A 17,711-nucleotide genomic window follows, 5' to 3' on the forward strand; every position below is an offset into this window, starting at 1 on the left:
TACTGGAGAGAAAACTTAATGCTGTGTGAGATAAAGCATTGACACAGAAAGATAATTTAAATAAACTCTAAATTGTACCGGTATGTAAGAGCATGAAAAACTTAAGTTTATATGCAGAATATACGATAGTATGCTTGTGTTTAAATGTACCACTGGGCAGGTAAGTGCTGAAGGCTAGATTGTCTAATAGAGATGATGCTGGATATAACCACATCTGCTATCCATTTAGAAATAAACATTATTATACTTGAGTGTACGAAAATATATATTATTTAATCATAACTAGAATAATGAAATTTGCTTAAACTACACTATACTTCAACAATAATTAGGAAAGTTTACGAATGATTAATAGTAAATGGGTATACAATGAAATACACCACTTCTCAATTTTCCTGGGTATTATTTCTAGTAATACAAGCAAGTAACTAGATTTTCTGAATAGAATCAGCTTTTTAGTGTGAATAATTCAAGTAGTTGTACTTTATATATCCAATTAAAAAAAATTATATTCATAGAATCTATTCTATATTATAAAAATAACTATATGTTGTTAAAACATCAAAAAAAAAGTTTTTTTTTTTGCATTGGCAATAAAGAAATAAAATATCAAGCAAATGAGCAAGCATAAGCATCAGGGTATATATTATCGATTTGAAATATTTCAATCACTTGATTTATCTTTAAAAAATAACCATTTATTTAAATCAACTGAATTTTAAACTATTAATTTAAGTCAAAAGTATTTTATTTACAGTAAAATTTATATATATTTAGTTTGATTTCATGCATGTTTTTTTTTCTCCGATTTACTTGAAGATAATATATTATTTTCCAGGAAGTATTAGAAAGAAGTTTTGGTCTAAATCCGGAAATTATCAGCTAAATTGTCTGTCATTAAAAAAAAAAAATATTGAAAAATTACATTTGTTATTTCATTTTCTTGTTAATTTCTGAGATTGTAATATTGTTATTGTATTCAATAAAACATTTGTATGGCGACTTTCTTCATTCTTTGTGATTATTTGTAATTAAGGCTTAACAACATACAAAAAAAAAAGAGATTATTTTATTCTGAAGTATTTAAAAAAAGGGAACTCTATACATAAGTAACAGATTAATCATAGTAGTATTTCTTTCTTTTTCTCTAACCGCATGTACTGCCCTGCTTTTGCCTTGCGTGATGCTAGAAGTGTTGCTCATTTAACATTCCTCAGGAGGCACCTGTAAACCTGAGTCACAAAGGCGAGCAACATTACCCAGCGGTATACGAACTAACAACCATTGGCTTTGCAGTCAGGAACTTTTACGGCTTGACCAGTTTATGGTAGTATTTCTAAAATTCCTTCAAAAGACATGGATGATAATGTTCCTAAGGTGTGCCAATATCTATGAAATTATATCATAATTTTATGAATTTTAGCACTGCCTCTTTTCCTGACAACTGGTTACTCGAAATGATTAAACTATTATACTAAATTAGGAATTTATAACCACATTGATATTTTAGTTAATAAAAATTTTAATGGATAAAATACCAAAATAACTGTAAAAAATTTGAAGTGTGTGTTTCACTGTAACTAAATTTGTTTTCAGCAAAAAAGTAAAAATAATAACATATTTTTATTATTTGGGATTGAAACCTGTGCATTTAACAGGAGGATAGAAGGCAACAGTAAACAAAGCATAAATATTTTCTTACAAATGATACATTAATTATTTTAATGCTTTATTAATCTAGAACGGGGCTAATTGTTTTAACAAAAATTTATAAATGAATTTTTTGAATGTAGTTATTATTAAGAAAACATAATTTTTTCTTTTTACTCAACTGAAGAAAAAACTAATTTTGAGACATTTTATTACATTTCCAAATAAGTTGCTTAAGATTCAAAATATTTGCTACTTCATAAGAAGTCAGCGGACGTTGAGTTATGATCACATAGGGTCCATCATGGGAATTGCAAATGTTGTAGTTCTTTCTTTTGCATTACTCACTGGATGCAAAGTTACCCAAACACGATCTCCAGGTGCATATTGAGGGACACTTCTTTCTTTGTAGGCATATTTCTTCCTTTTATCTTGTTTCTGTTTCGATCTCGGGGGGGGGGGGGGCAAANGGGGGGGGGGGATGCCAAACATTTTTTTTCTATCCAATAGTTCACATAACAAACACAAATTTTAATAATTACGACAAAAGAGTAATAAAAATAGTTTCTTTTGCTCAAAGTCCGAGCATCTACTGCTTTTCAGATGGCGCTGTGGTTGCTACAATTCATCTGCTACAGATTTTTATAAGTAGATGTCACATCTATGTACTTTATACTGATCAAGCTGACATGACATATATGAGGTTTTACTTATACAATGTATGTGCTAAATTGCAAAGCAATAAAATAAAAAATCTTGAATACTGGGGTGATAAATTTTATTCGTTCAGGGTCTGCATTAAGATATTCACATAAGAATTTAGTTTAAATAAACACCACATTCTATTATTACCAGAAAAGAGGTTCTCACTTATAGTTAAAATAAAATTGTTTAATTAAAATATTTCTAACTCGTTTAACCAAAGATTTTCCCGGTTTTGGAGAGAAGCATTAATCATGCAGTTTGTAAGTACACTAAAGCATTAATTTTGAAACAAATAAACCTACATTCTCTTGTTCTTTCTGGAGATATATCCGATTCATGTAGACTTTTTAGTGAACCATATTGAAAAAATGTGATTCTCGTTAACATTTGATACAGGAGTTTTTGTATGGTTGTAAGAGAAGCTAAATACCTTTGGAAGATTAAACCAGTACTGAAGCATGTGAATAAATTATTGTGTACACTCATATTTCGAATTATCTTTCTACAGTTGAAAACCCTAAGAATAATAGAAAAATAGTATTTTTTTTATTTAAGTGAAATAAAAAAAAACTAAAAATGAAACATGACCTTTCATTGGGGATTTTGTAAGACTTTAATAACTACAGATCCTTTGGACCCAGGATTCCAAATTTCTAGATTCTTTTTTGCAAAAAGCGAGTTCTTGTTTAAAATAATATAAAACATTTAAGACATCCTTAATCATTGAAAGTTACAAAATTCCATGTGAAATAAAATTAAAAAATTGTCATTTCAAATGATGTTTGAAAAAAAAAGTTGTCTTTGATAAAAAAACAAAACAAAAAAATATAACAGACTTTTAAAACAAGAAAAGAATTATATTTGAAATCAAGGTTTTTAATTACAATCAATACTAAACTTGCTTCAAGGAAAAGCAACTATGTAATTTATTACTCATAATTATTTTCTTTTACTTCTGCTATAAATATAGAAAATAAATTATTCTGTTTCTTTCTTTTTTTTTAAAAAAAAATTTGCTTTTATTCTATTTATATAAATCTTTTGGCTTGCTATTTTTTTTAAAATTTTTCTAGATGGAGGATTATTGAGCCCAGATGACACGTCAAAATCTTCTTTTCGCCTCTCTTATTTTTGGTATATATCTGTTAGCAGAATCACTGTTACAAATTATTAACATTCACATGTTAAATTGCCACTAAATTTTATTACTTTGTGATGCTGTCAATAGGATTAAAAGTTGTAAATATATTTGTTTTTATAAATAGGAAGCATTTAAATAAGAATTGAACATTTCTCTCCTTTTCAATATTTTCATTAATTTTTGAGTTTCAGTGCAGTCATCAGATGCTTTTTCACTTACCTATTTCATTGTCTTGAATTAGAAGAAAACTAAATTGTTGCTGAATTACTTTGTGAATTGTGATTTTTTAAAAATAGAACTAAAACTTTACTATTAAGAATTTGTGGAAGAGGAAGAAATTAAAACAAATTTTTTAAAAAAAGATTTAATTAATGCTATTTTTTAAAAATCCAACTACAGTAATGATGACATCTATGTTTAAAAAATGAAAATACAGTAGAGAACCGATTATCCGGAACGATCGGGACTATCGCTATTCCGGATAACTGATTTTTCCGGTTTTCTGAATCGCTACAAAAAGCCGTTTTTTTAGTGTTAAACCCAACTAAAAAAAAAAAAATATTTGGAAATAATCTTAAAAATAAGAAAAAACAGTGAGGTAATACACTAATGATTATTTCTGAAATGATGGTAAGGTAAACATCTTTCAAAAAAGAAAGAAAAATCCTAAANAAAAAAATTTTTTTTTTTTTTAAATGGCGGGAAAATTTATCGAATTTCGTTCCGGTTTTTGGTTTTCCGGTTTTCTGATTTCCGGATAACGGGTTCTGTACTGTAGTTGCTCTAGGGGTAAATAAAGAAATTTACTCACAATAATTTCCATTGTAGATTATCAACCTAAAAATTTGTTAACAAGTTTATTTTAAATATGTTTTTAGAGAATTTTGGCCTTATCAAAAATTCTTTCCTTTTCAATATTTTCATGTATAATTATACACATCATGAATGTATATTATTTGTATTATATTTATTTCTTACAGACCGAATAGGCCTTTATATCAGATTGTAAAAATTATTAGAAATAATGATAAAAAATTTCGTGTCACTATAATTCATACTTCTCCAGGGACATATAAACGTGCAACCTCTAAAGTATGTTTGCTGCCGAATGAATTTCAATTTTGTTAACTTGTAATACTGTTACTTACACATTGTGAACTTGCATTGAATAATAATAACAGTTTTGTATACTTAAAATTATCAAATTTATTGAAAATTTAATTTGTTAGATCTCTTAATGATCAATTGAATAATATAATTATTCAATGCTGGGGGAAATGTTAAATGTCACCAATAAAAAATTATTGTCGCTATTATATTGTGTTATCAATAAAAAATTATTAGTTTTGCTAAACGCTAAAGATAGTTTGCCATTTGTGGCAATCGTTTCGTATAATGTTATTTGTTTATCTTATTTTTGGTTGCTCATTTTTCATTGAGGATGTTCTATGGTGAGAGGCCTGCAATAAAATCCATGGATATTAGTTAAATATTCGTTAATTTTGATATTGTTGATTATTTAAAAACCTGCATAAATTAAAAATATATTGATAGTAAATTCTACTGTCCTTTAGCAGTCTATATAAACAGGGCTAAGTGTGGACAAACTTGGTAACTTATTAAGTAGTAATTTATTTCCAAGTCAGGAAAGTATATCAAAAGCAAAAATGAAATCAATTACAATCTAAGCCTTATTAGAAAATAAATATTAACATACAAATACTACTTTGTAATAGAACATTTCACTATATTAAGAAAGACATTTTAAACACAATATTAAGAAAGACATTTTAAACACAAATCAAAAGATTTGAAAATCAATATTTCGTTTGATAGCATGGTACCAATTTTAAGTTGAATCAATTTTAATAACTACAGTTTTAACAAAATGATGAAATGGTCTCCAAATGGACAACACAAGGAGTGTATGGATCGTCGGTATTTCTCTCACTAAAGCAATGAAAAAGACTTGTGAAACATAAGACAATATCGATTGCTGATATTCTGTTTTAATGTATGGCAAAATTTAATTAATCTATTTCGAATTATATTCTTTTAACAAATCTGATAAAACATTTCTCTTGTATTTTCGTAAAACTTTTAGAGAGTGAATTATATAAAGGTTTTGTTTGGAGTATTTTACTTAATATTGAAACCACTAATTCTAAAGGTATATCATTCTGATTTAGAAAATGATATCAAATGTATTATATTTGTAAGTGACTCATATTTCCTCCTTTGAAAGTTGAAAAGGGTCATTGTGATTATGTTGGCACTAGTCTACACATGCCTACTGTTACATGTCTACACTAGCTTCTCAAAGATATATATGCTAATGCCGGTTAATTGCAAATATACAGAGCAAAAATTAATATCAAAATAGGTAAAAAACTGTATAATTTATAACTCATTATCGCCTTTGGTTGCAATTCTAAAAATAAAATATATCAATAAAAAATAAAAGCTACTATTTTGCTTCTTAAAAACCAAATTTTTATTTAATTATTCACAGCCTGATTATGTACATTAATGTTACTAATCTAAGATATCTCATGGATCAAATGTGTTTAGTAAAATAGTAAGTTCCAAACAGAAAAAAAAGTCTAAATATCAAAAGAAACAAGGACTCTTGCACGTCAATAAGGATATAATTTTCCGATTCCAATTTGGAATAGAGTTAATTTAAATTATCTTTCATGAACAAAATAGTGATTTTTACTCCATGAACAAAATAGTGATAATATAAGTCAGCTTTCCATGCAAATGTTACATTACAAATAGTACATGAATTAGTTTTCTTTGAAGTATGAACAACAGAGTGCTCATTTAAACTAATTTTCTGTGTGAATGCTTTGTCGCATAAAATGCACTAATATGGCTTTTCTACAGTATGAACAACATGTTTACTTAAACTGGATTTATGTGTGAATGTTTTATCACAAACGCTACACAAATAAGGTTTCTCTCCAGTATGGACAACAGAATGTTCATTCAAAGTAACTTTCTGTGCAAATGTTGCTCCACACATGCTTCATGAATAAGGCTTCATTCCAGTATGATTAAGAGAGAGCTTGTTTAATTAAGATTTATCTCCGATCGTTTTATCACATACACTGCATGTAAAAGGCTTCTCTCCTGTATGAAACAACGAGTGCTTAATTAGATTGGCTTTCTGTGAGAATGTTTTGTAACATAAAATACAGGAAAAGGCTTTTTTTACCAGTGAAACAAGAGTGTGTTTACTTAAATAAGATTTTGTTTGTGAAGGTTTTATTACTTTAACAGATTGAGAACAGAGAAGGTTTTATTTAAGTACAAGAATAAGATTTCTTTAAAGTATGAACACAGTGTTTATTTAAATTTTCTTCTTGTGAGAATGTTCATATTGCACAAACTGCAAGAATAAAGGTTTTTACTAGCATAAATAAGATGGTGATCATTTAATCTTTATCTCTGTTTAAATGTTTTATTGCACACATTGTATGGAAATTGTTGGATTCCTTCAAGCAGTATCTTTTTAAACTGCCTTAACGTATGTTTTAAACTAGCACACAACACTAATTATGTATATCATCACCTCTTTGAGTGTGAATGTTTTCTAGGACATTGCATGGATAAGACTATTTTGTTTAAGAATATTAGTTAATTATCTTTAAGTGAGTTAGTTTTATTGCATACACTCTACATTAAAGATTCTCAAACTCATTCTAAGGTTTATTTTTAATCTAAACAAGAAATGTGTACTTTTTTGTGTATTATACAGAGATACACATTGAAGTATTTTTTCCCTTTTCAGCAATGGAAAAGAAAAAGGTAAAAAAAAAATTAATTTGGAAAGTTTTTATTAAAATATTCAAATGATCTTTTCAGTCAAGTTTAAGTCCTATATTAAAAACTCACTCACTTTCAACAAAAAATATTTAGAATTGTAAATAGTAAATCCCTTAGGCTGCCTNGGGGAAAGTTAAATGTCCTTATCCCCTCCCTGCTTTCAACAAAAAATATTTAGAATTGTAAATAGTAAATCCCTTAGGCTGCCTATTTTTGTATAATCCAAGATCTTGACCAAGCGGAAATTGCTTAAACAGCCGCAGCATTAGATAAATCTTATTGGCTGATTTTGGCACCGTTCTCGCTTAATAGTTATTCTGGTTTACAAGATTTGGCACAAATGCTTTTTTTGGCGTCTTTGAGCGCGTAAGCCTGTATGCACTTTTTCTATCGACGTTTACATGCTGTCAGGATAAGACACATGTTTACAACGAATAAGGACTCTAAATCCATACGACTCTTCTTCTTTCACTTATCAATACAATTTACGAAAGTAAAATCATTTGTTAGTTATATTTTATTTCATTATAATATTATTAAAAATGTCCGTTGATACAAATATCCATTATATCTTTCTTTTTAGTATCCCTTTTTTCCTCCATCGATTTCAATTTTACCTGGGATCCCAGGTAAAATTGAAATCTAAGTCGACTTAGATTAGCAACACCGATATAAAGAAAGCAAAAATACTACACAAAATGAGCAAGATTAATTTGTAACTCTTAATGGGCGCTTTTTTTTTAACTTAATTTTCATCAAAGATTCTAAAAATATACATTAAGGTTGAACTTTAAAGAATACCCTGTGTAACCTGAAACCTTTTCGTTCATTTCAATGAGCTGTTGAAAAGTGATTTTTGTTATGACAACCAGTTTACTCTGCACAAGGAATGACTGAAGGTGTCGAATTCCGTCAAAAGTCAAAGATATTATGCAGTTTCAGTAATGAAATTAAAGAGCGTTAAGAAGTTGTGGCGTAACTACCACTATGAATATTAAATACCAATTCACTAGTATATAGGACATGTTAACTTGATTCAATCTTGAGGTACCTTTTGATAGATGGAAGTTGACATTAGTCGATAAATATAACTCCTCAATGGTGACCCGGACGTGATATGAACTTGCCAACATTGATGGATCAGCTGATTTGCTAAAAAATATACTATTCAGAAAAAAAAATCTGGTGAAGTAAATAAAGTCTCCCGGTTAATAAAACAAAAATTAAGCAGAAAAAAAATGAGCGAAATGCTATAAACTAAAAAAAAAGAAGAAAAAAGGGGGAAATGTTGTAAAAAAAGTGCAAATATAATGAGCAAAACTGATAAAAAAATAAATAACAGCATGAATCAACTAGTGGTATTCTATTCATCGAATTCTATCACAGATAAAATTCTGGAAGGGGAGTAATGTGGCGTAACTACCACTATAAATATTAAATACCAATTCCCTAGTATATAAGACATGTTAACTTGATTCAATCTTGAGGTACCTTTTGATAGATGAAGGTTGACATAGTCGATAAATATAACTCCTCTAAGTTCAACAAGAGAAATAAGGATATTACTAGAATGATTTGTTGTTGGAGCCCGTGGTTAAGGCATCCAATCCATGTAATGGACTGTTGTGCTTGTGAAGAAGCAGATTCCTGGTCGATGAAACCTCTAACTAAATTTCCAATGGCTCTTTCAGTTGAAGATTTTCATATCATCGAACCTTTTTGGACAGTAAGTTTTCATTGAAAAAAAAAATTAAGCTATTACTTTGACTTTTGTTTCGTGTACAAAATGAATAAAAAATGAAAATGCGATCGAGCTTATACTTAATCGTTCTCATTTATCTGCGGACTCATTTTCTGCTATATAACGAATGAAAGTTTTTAAGGGAAGTATGTACAGCGATTACAGAGAACGGTGCATCGAAACTAGCATTTTGCATTGCACTACGTTGTAATTTTCGGCTAAAGTAGGTCATCAAGCCTCTAGAGGTTAGTTAATTTCACAGAGAGTCACGTTCTTATAATACTCTCTTTCCAGAGAACAGAATTGCAGTACGTTGTAATTCTCTGCTAAAGTAGGTCATCAAGCCTCAAGAGGTTAGTTTATTTTATAGAGAGTCACGTTTTTATAATACTCTCTTTCCAGAGAACAGAAGGAAATGGTTGAGTGCAGCGCTGTAATGAGATATTTTTCAGAGGGATCGAGCTAAAAATTACAACATTTTATATACACCTTAAGAAATAATAAATAAATAATACGAAGAAGTGTTACAGAAACTTTTGTTTTAAACATTCTGCAAACAAAACTTCTACTATACAGTGCTCAAAAAATTAAACAGGCCACCCTAAATAACTTTTGATTTAATGATCATATCTTCATGTTCGAGTGTTGAATCTTAATGGTGTAAGTGGGTGACGATAGTGGTGAACTAGTGCATACGATATTTAATGTCATGAAATCAGACTAAAAAATTACTTTCTCTGAAAAAACAATCTTTTCTTTGACGGATTCGGATTTCTGACGCTGTTTCTCAAAATGAGGGGGGTGATATATGGTCTCAATAGTTTTGTTAGGAAAGCAGTCCAAAGTTTAGACACCTTAATGTTAATTTTACTTTTTGCATACTTCACCATATCTCACAAACTTCTTAAGCAATGTGAAATATTTTTGTGCTCAATTATAAAATTTATTTGTCTATAGGGAATTCCAGGCATAATATAACCGTTATTAAGTATTTATTATTTTATTTAACGTAATAGTCGAAAAAAATTTGAATTGTAAGGCAGTAAAATGTAACTTTTCACTATTCGACCGATTTCGCTCAGTCTTTGTATTTTGCTATTTGAAATTGAATTCTTTAAAATGATGTAAAAAAATGTCTATCATACAATTCAAAAATGTTCGACTGTTATTAAATGAAATAATAATAAACATTTACTTAACGCTATATTTTTCTTGGAATTATCTTTGAATAAATAAGTTTTATAATTGTGAGTGGTGCAACAATCCACGCCGACCGGTCAGTGTAGGGGGCAGAGAACTGTCATTGCATCCGAAAGGTTCTGGGTTCGAATCCCGGGCAAGGCAGGGATGTTTCTTTCTCTTTGTGCGTTCTATGTTCTTTCTCCTTTGTGTGTGCGAATGTGACCCGTCCTATAAACGGGTTTGTGGTTGAATGAATGGTGTGGTAGAAGTCGAATTCTTGGCCATAGATGGCGCCACTGAAAAACAAGAACAATCGCACCCCCTCTGCCTAAACAGGCATACGACGAAAAAAACAGCAACAACAATCCACTTAAAAAATTCTCGAGACATTGTAAAGTACGTTAAAACTATAATTAATATTAATTGATCCTAATTTTGGACCACTTTCCAGAACCTAATTATATGGGGATCATATTTCCTAGATTGCGGCTATCCGTGATATGTTGGGACTCGGAAATCCGAATCCGTTACAAAAAAGGCATGTTCATTCAGAGAAAGTAGGTTTCTGTATGTGATTAATTCGTAACTTAAAATATCGTCTGCAGTAATTGATTAGCATTTCTGAGGTCACCCCTCGTACTATTAAGACTGAGTTTCTAAAACGTGAAGATCCGATCTTTAGATTAAAAATTATTCAGGATGGACCGTTTTCTTTCTTATTGTCGCACTGTAGTGCGACGATAATTGCCAAACTATGATAAAAATAATTTCCTTGAAAAAAGTGCACTTTGCCAAAGTTTGTATGCTATTCTACATATTGGTGTTATTTTAATCCAAGAAAAACTGTATTTAAAACTCAAAAACGCTAAAATTCCGAATTATCTCAAAATAAAACAATTTTATTTTTAAAATTATCTGACTTGAATCATTTAGATTAATTTTATTTATCAAGCAAATATGATAATTTAGCACAGAGGTAACAATTTTGGTGGGAAGGTAGGGTACAAAGATTGAGAATCGCATAGTCTATGACAATCGTACGTCTCTAAGAGTTCCTTCTCTTTAGAAACTGCTGTTCGTGCGCATTTCAACTATTACGTTAATTTATCTAAATTATGTTAACACTATGATTTCTAATAATAAATGTGGAAAATTGCGTCTCGGAATAGTAGTGTAGTATGTTGGTTTGGCGTATAACTTGCTGAACTTACCAATTTGATTGGCTGATTCGTAAATTAGTATAAAGCAGCTTTTTCTTAGGATTATGCGAAAGCAGTTTTTGAACTTATTTATGATACTTGGTCAAATGTGAATAGTTGGGAAAAACAATACAGCACAGAAAATAACATTATTTATTACATCTCCTTCAAATAAATATTCCGTTCAGCGAAAATAAATTCTATAAAGAAAATAATGTTTTAAAAAAAATTATTTATGAAGTCTTAAGGCGTTAAAATACTGAAGAAAGAAACCCCCCCCCACAAAATTATAATTATTTGGTCTAATTTCGTATAATATCCGCTTGAATTTACATAAAAAAGAATTTGAAATACATATTTTGATTATATATAATATACATTCTAAATACTTGTTAAAATAAAAATCCATATTTAAAATATATATTTGTCCCATGTTTTGTTTTTCGCAGATAAAGGTTTTCTTTACCTTTCTAGTGATTACACTTTACTTTTCAGAGCCATATACTCATATTTTTAAGCTGCTAATCGATAATAAAACCTTTTTAATTGTATTATTTAATTGTATAATAATAAATTCTTTGTAATTTATCATCCTACTTCCTACAGCAGTGATTCATGTTTTTTTCTTGTCTCTATGCCAGATAAACTTTCGTTCGCAAATTAAAAATCTAAAGAACTTCATTTAAGCTTTGTCCTTGATGCCACGGATACAGTTACATTCTCTTGCCTTACATAAACAAAAAGCCGAGGGCAAATTCATTATAAACGTTGACCTCTCCTTGTTAAATATATGTATTTTCGTCTACATGATCAACTTCTAAAATAAAAAGTAACCACTTAAAGTTACTTGATATTTTGAATCATGTAGAAACGATTTAGTTACATAGATTCACTGAAAAAAATAAGCGTAGAATCTTTAAGTTCAATTAATTTGTCATGGTTTGAACTGCGAATCTTTCAATAAACGTTATTAGTTCCATAACAATTTTTTTTATGTGTTCGTTATAGGATTCAGACGATTGAAAAAGTGTTATCTGTTTTGTATTTTAAAACTTAGGTGTTATTATCTAGCTGACTTATTTGAAAAGTTTTTTTTTCTTAAATTGATTGAATTCAAATTTTGTTGTCTGGATTGATGTTTATGACTACGATTGATTGACTACGTTTTTAAAATTTATTTAGCAATGATTTTAATATTTAAAGCATGTTTACCCACTAGTAAGTTAGATAGAATAGTTTAGATAGATTAATAGTTAAATTAGTAATTTGACGGTCGAAGATGCAAATCTGACACACCCAAACAAATGGAGACAGACATATAAATATATTTTTGAGTTTAAATTAGAAATTTAAATTACCATCGGTCCTACTTAGCATATTTAAGCATTAAGTAACTGAAATTGCGCTTTCGTTGGTGGAATTTTGATCATTTTATCAAAAGTTATAAAATGTGATTCGTTTTCCCTTTGAGACTATCCCTATATAAGTTTTCAATTTATAGTGAACTAACTAAATACCTGTTCTTCGTATGGGTTGAAAAGTAAATAATCAATAATTCGGTATTTTACACTACACGAACACTTCGGTATTTTACATTGCACGGTTGATTGCTTAAACGTGCACGAATCTGAAAGTCATATACCGATACAAATAATTAAGCTAAAACAATTTCACTTCATTTGTTTATTATTACTTAGTGTCTTTTATGTCATTAAGTAATACATGTTTTTTGAAGCTCATCCCTTCAAAATAAAGATTAACTTTATACGGCATCATTACCATAATGCAATTACTTGAGATCTCTACCACAGTCGATAATTACCGTTTCAACAGTTTTTTCCGGTACTAATTCCTTTCTGTAGGGCGTAAAAAAACTGTTTTCACAGTATTTAAAGTTGGTATTTCAGTACCAATATTAGTATATTTGGTATCTCTTAAAAAAAAGATTTACTTTATGTCAATAGTACCTACTACCAAAATTAATCATAGTTTATAACCGCCGTTGAACAGCTGACCAATTCAGAAGACAAGGGAACTCAATTATTGGGAGAATTATTGGGAGAAATCTGCCTGCAAGGAGGACTTTTTATGGAACAAACCCGCATTTGTGTTACATGTTGAGGAAAATCACGAAATCCTCCCATGGTTAGTCTGACGGCAAGTGGACTCTACCCCATGATCCGTCTACCACTGAGGATATCCTTCGCCAGTACTGTGGTCGTTGCGAGCAGAGTACGGAATTCGTTTCAACCAGTCATCGCTGGGATTCGAACTCGATTCACATCATTGGAAAGCGAATGCTCTATCTCCTGAGCCACCACGACTCACCAAAATTAATTAAGCAATATTGGTGTCAATAATAATACGACGATTTTTTTAATGTTCTCCTGACGAATAAGTACCACTTCTGTTTTCCATTAATTTAGCTTTTTGATACGAAACTTATTATGCCAACAGTACCTACTTCCAAAATTAATTAAGCATCAGTATCATTATGACCATTGTATACGGCTCTTCTTAACTACTAAGTACGAATAAGTACTTTTTTTGTTCTCCATTAAATTAGTTGTATTTTATTTTATTTTATAATCGTCGTTGAACAGCCGACCCAATTTTTTGGGTCTACGACTTCTAATGTACAATGCCGTAGCACTGTAATTTTGAACCCAATCCAGAAGACAAGGGAACTCCTGGATCGAGTATTGGAGAAATTTGTCTTCGTGGAGGATTTTTTGATGAAACTAACCTGCATTTGCGTTACATGGAGAGGAGGACCACTTGAACCTCCTATGGTTAGCCTGACGGCAAGGGGACGCTAACCCATGATCCGTCTACCACTGAGGATATTTCACGTCAGCACTGTGGTCGGTGCAAGCCTTCATATCGATTGGGATTCGAACCCGGTTCACCTCATTGGAAGGCGGACGCTCTATCCCCTGAGCCAGTGCGGATCAAATTAGTTGCATTATTTAAGATAAGTATAACTTTTGAAATAACAATTAGGTTACGTTATTATTAGCGTCGTTTTCTCTCGTAATAACTTAAAATGGCAGCCAAAAATAAATAATTCATGAAAATGTGTAATAAAACTAGTTTTCGATTTTGAGAGTTAAATAATATTTTTATAATCCTATGGAAAACTCTTTCTATGGGATGTAGCGTGTGAGCCGGAGCGGGATTTAATGTTGAGAGCTTAGGTACACTGTCTACGAACGCAAAGTATACTAAATTTGGTACGGATCTGTACATAATTTTGGATTTGTGTACGGAATATATATACACCTACACCCATATATATGTCAGGACTTTGATTTCACGTCTCCGCATATGAACGTCCCCTGACCTGAAGGTCCGAGAAGATGAGGGACATCCCAGAAGAGGGAAAAAAGATTTAGAACGAAAAGGAAAATCTCTCGTGAGAAATCATTATAGAGATGCTGAGAGAATATACATATAAAGTTAGAAGGGAGTAACGAGGCCCCAGAAGTAGAAATCTGGACATTTTTTTTAATTATTTTTATTTTTTTGAAATATGTGTAATTGTAATATTATTTAACACAATAACCCGTAACCTGAAATGAGTACATATCTATGATATTACTCCTCGTCGTCTTTGAGTGTACTAAAACGTAAAGCGATGAAAAATCTTTTCACAATACATGCTTGCGTACAATTAAGTGTTCTGTTTTATTTGTATAGTAGATAAAAAATTATGTAGCATAAGTAAAAATTATTCATCAATGGTTCTATCATCTCCTGAAGGCAGTGGTGTTTATGCGGGATTTCTAGGATGGGCACAAACTTCCATTTTACCAACAAGAAAAAGCAAATTTTTGTCTTCATCCGTTGCCTTAGTCAAACGGAAATGTTTAACAATAGTTGTAAGGAAAAGAAATGTCTGAGCCATTGCATAGCCTTCTCCAATGCAAGATCTCCTCCCTGTAACATAAAAAAAAAGTTTGGAAACTTTACCCAAATTCTTTATGATGTTTCACGGTTGCTTGACACAAATAATGTCTGTAAAAGCTTAAAACATATTTACTGCAAGAAATTTTATTAAATTGGCTCTCAGATATTTACATCACTTACAAATTTTGTTACTGTAACATGCAAAACCTTTACGTAACTATGGCATAAATTAACGACTACTTATTATCTTTCAACATAACAATATTTAGATAGCAAAATTTCGCTGATTAGATAAAGATATTTAATTGATTTTTAAGATAACAAAACTTTACTGCTAATTAATTAATTCCTGATCAGATAATTTGCAATTCTTTGCAATTTTCTTTTTAAACTTTCATTTTCAATAATTTATATATTCGCAATCGATGAAATTAACTAAAAAAAACCCATCAGTTTTAAGTCAAGTGTCAGCAAGTAGTTTTACGTATGGTCCGGGACCCTTTTAAAATTTTATTCAGGACCTGAAAAAATAGCTCACATTCCTTGCTAGTTTTTTATTTAAATTTTCCTTAATTTTATCTTCAGAAAACTATTTTTTAGCAACTAATTTGACTAATTCATACTTCCTAAAATAAATGTGGTGGTCCAGTTCTTGGCTGTCCGTGGTCCAGACCCAGATTGTGACTGCCAGTTTCCGGCCGGTAGTGTAAGGAAAACTGGGCAAGAATATATTGGTTAATGGCCCTTTACCTTTAAAGTTACGTCTTTAAAAGTTTCGCTCATTACTATAAAAATAATAATTAAAATTTTAGCGATTTCCAAACAGTAATTTAGATTAAATAACGATTTCCAAGCAGTTTGTAAAATATTCTAACAATATTTAATACCAAAAAGGCAAATTAAAAGGGTGGATAAATTGCAATTGTGATGAAGCTATCACAATACCCTCAGTTTTCAACCTTTTGGCCTTCGTATAATTTTCAATATTACTTTTATGACTGAGCTTTGTACCTATAAGTAATTAACTGTAATCGTTAGCCTTACGGAGCCAATTGCCCGGATAGACGCTCACATTCCATCGTTGACTCAGCTAGAGAGACGTAAGCAGTTTTTTTTTTTTGTAAAATCTGATTTCTTTTTCCTCATGCTCAATGAACCTGATTTTTCTTTCGACTCAACCACTCATTTTCAACTGGGATCAAGTAATGTTTTAACATTACTTGACTTATTAGACAACCTTAAAAGTGAATAATAACTATAGAGTTAATGATAGAAATAGATGAGAATAGAATGGAAGTTTATGGGTTTATTTAAAAGAAATATAAATATAGATCATTAAAATTTTAACGATTTAAAAAAAAAACAAATTAAAAGGGGAAATAAACTGCAATTCATATTATTTTATGGCAATGATTGTCTGAATATAATCTATAGAAATAATAAATAAATAAATAATAGACGAATTTACCAATTCCAAATAAAATCGGAGCTTCTGGTTTTTTCTTTCCCTTTTCAGGAATGTATCTAGAGGGATTAAATTTATGTGGCTCTTCGTATTCGTTCGGATCGTGATGAGCTGCCCAAGTATTAACCAACATAACCGACCCTTTTGGTATTCTGTATCCTTGAATAACAGTTTCTCCTAAAAAAAAGTCATAAAAGTAATGAAATAAAGTCATAAAAGTAAAGAACACTATAATATAAGAAATAATGCTATGAAAGGATGAGAGTGTTCGAAGAATTTTTTTAAAATAATAAGTTATTAATCAAAATGTCACCAATTTTAAAACCGTTTATCCTAACAAAAGTGCCTTTTTCCGTTACTATTACTATGATTGTAGTTTTTGTAGTTAAAAAATTGGAAAAAAAGGTTGAATATTGTTTAGGGAGCTATTCCAGAAAATATTTGGGATCACACGAATAGATAAATCAATTCTCCGCCATTCTTCGTAAAAAACATTATATGCCTGCTTTTGAGGTTTTATATAAAACCCTTTAAATTTTCTCATTCTTAAAACATTTCAGAGCTTTGCTATTATATTTTACTAGTGGGCTGTGCCCCCTGCTCGCTAACGCTCGCCAACCCCCAAAAATTGCTGCGCAATCTTATATGGTTTGCTGCGCAAACCAAGCTCGATTCGCTCGCTACTAACTTAGGTACATTGCAAATGCACAAAATTCTAAGAATTCAAAACAATCATTCAAATCCATATAACAACTTTTTTTTCTAAATTACGTCTTTTTAGTAAATACTAAGTCATTAAAATAAATTTGAATTCAAATAAATGACATGTAATTCGTTAAACCTATTAGAAATGTGCTATAGTATAAAATCTTAAGATAAAATTTCTAA

The 17,711-nt window shown here is 30.1% G+C and overlaps 1 protein-coding gene across 3 annotated transcripts in view; it reads right to left on the minus strand.

Moving 5' to 3' along the window:
- Nucleotides 1-15,117: 15,117 nt before the first annotated feature.
- Nucleotides 15,118-17,711, minus strand: part of LOC107455032 (cytochrome P450 2F3) — a 30,983-nt gene continuing 28,389 nt past the window's right edge. For all 3 annotated transcript variants that reach the window (XM_043042720.2, XM_043042722.2, XM_071179955.1), the window contains 2 exons: nt 16,827-17,000; nt 15,118-15,388 (listed from right to left, as the gene is read on the minus strand). In XM_043042720.2, coding sequence (XP_042898654.1) covers nt 15,222-15,388; nt 16,827-17,000 — 341 coding nt within the window. In that variant the 3' untranslated portion in view covers nt 15,118-15,221. The remainder of the gene's footprint in view (nt 15,389-16,826; nt 17,001-17,711) is intronic.

This window comes from Parasteatoda tepidariorum, chromosome 4 (assembly GCF_043381705.1).
Source record: "Parasteatoda tepidariorum isolate YZ-2023 chromosome 4, CAS_Ptep_4.0, whole genome shotgun sequence".
NCBI classification, from domain to species: Eukaryota; Metazoa; Arthropoda; class Arachnida; order Araneae; family Theridiidae; genus Parasteatoda; species Parasteatoda tepidariorum.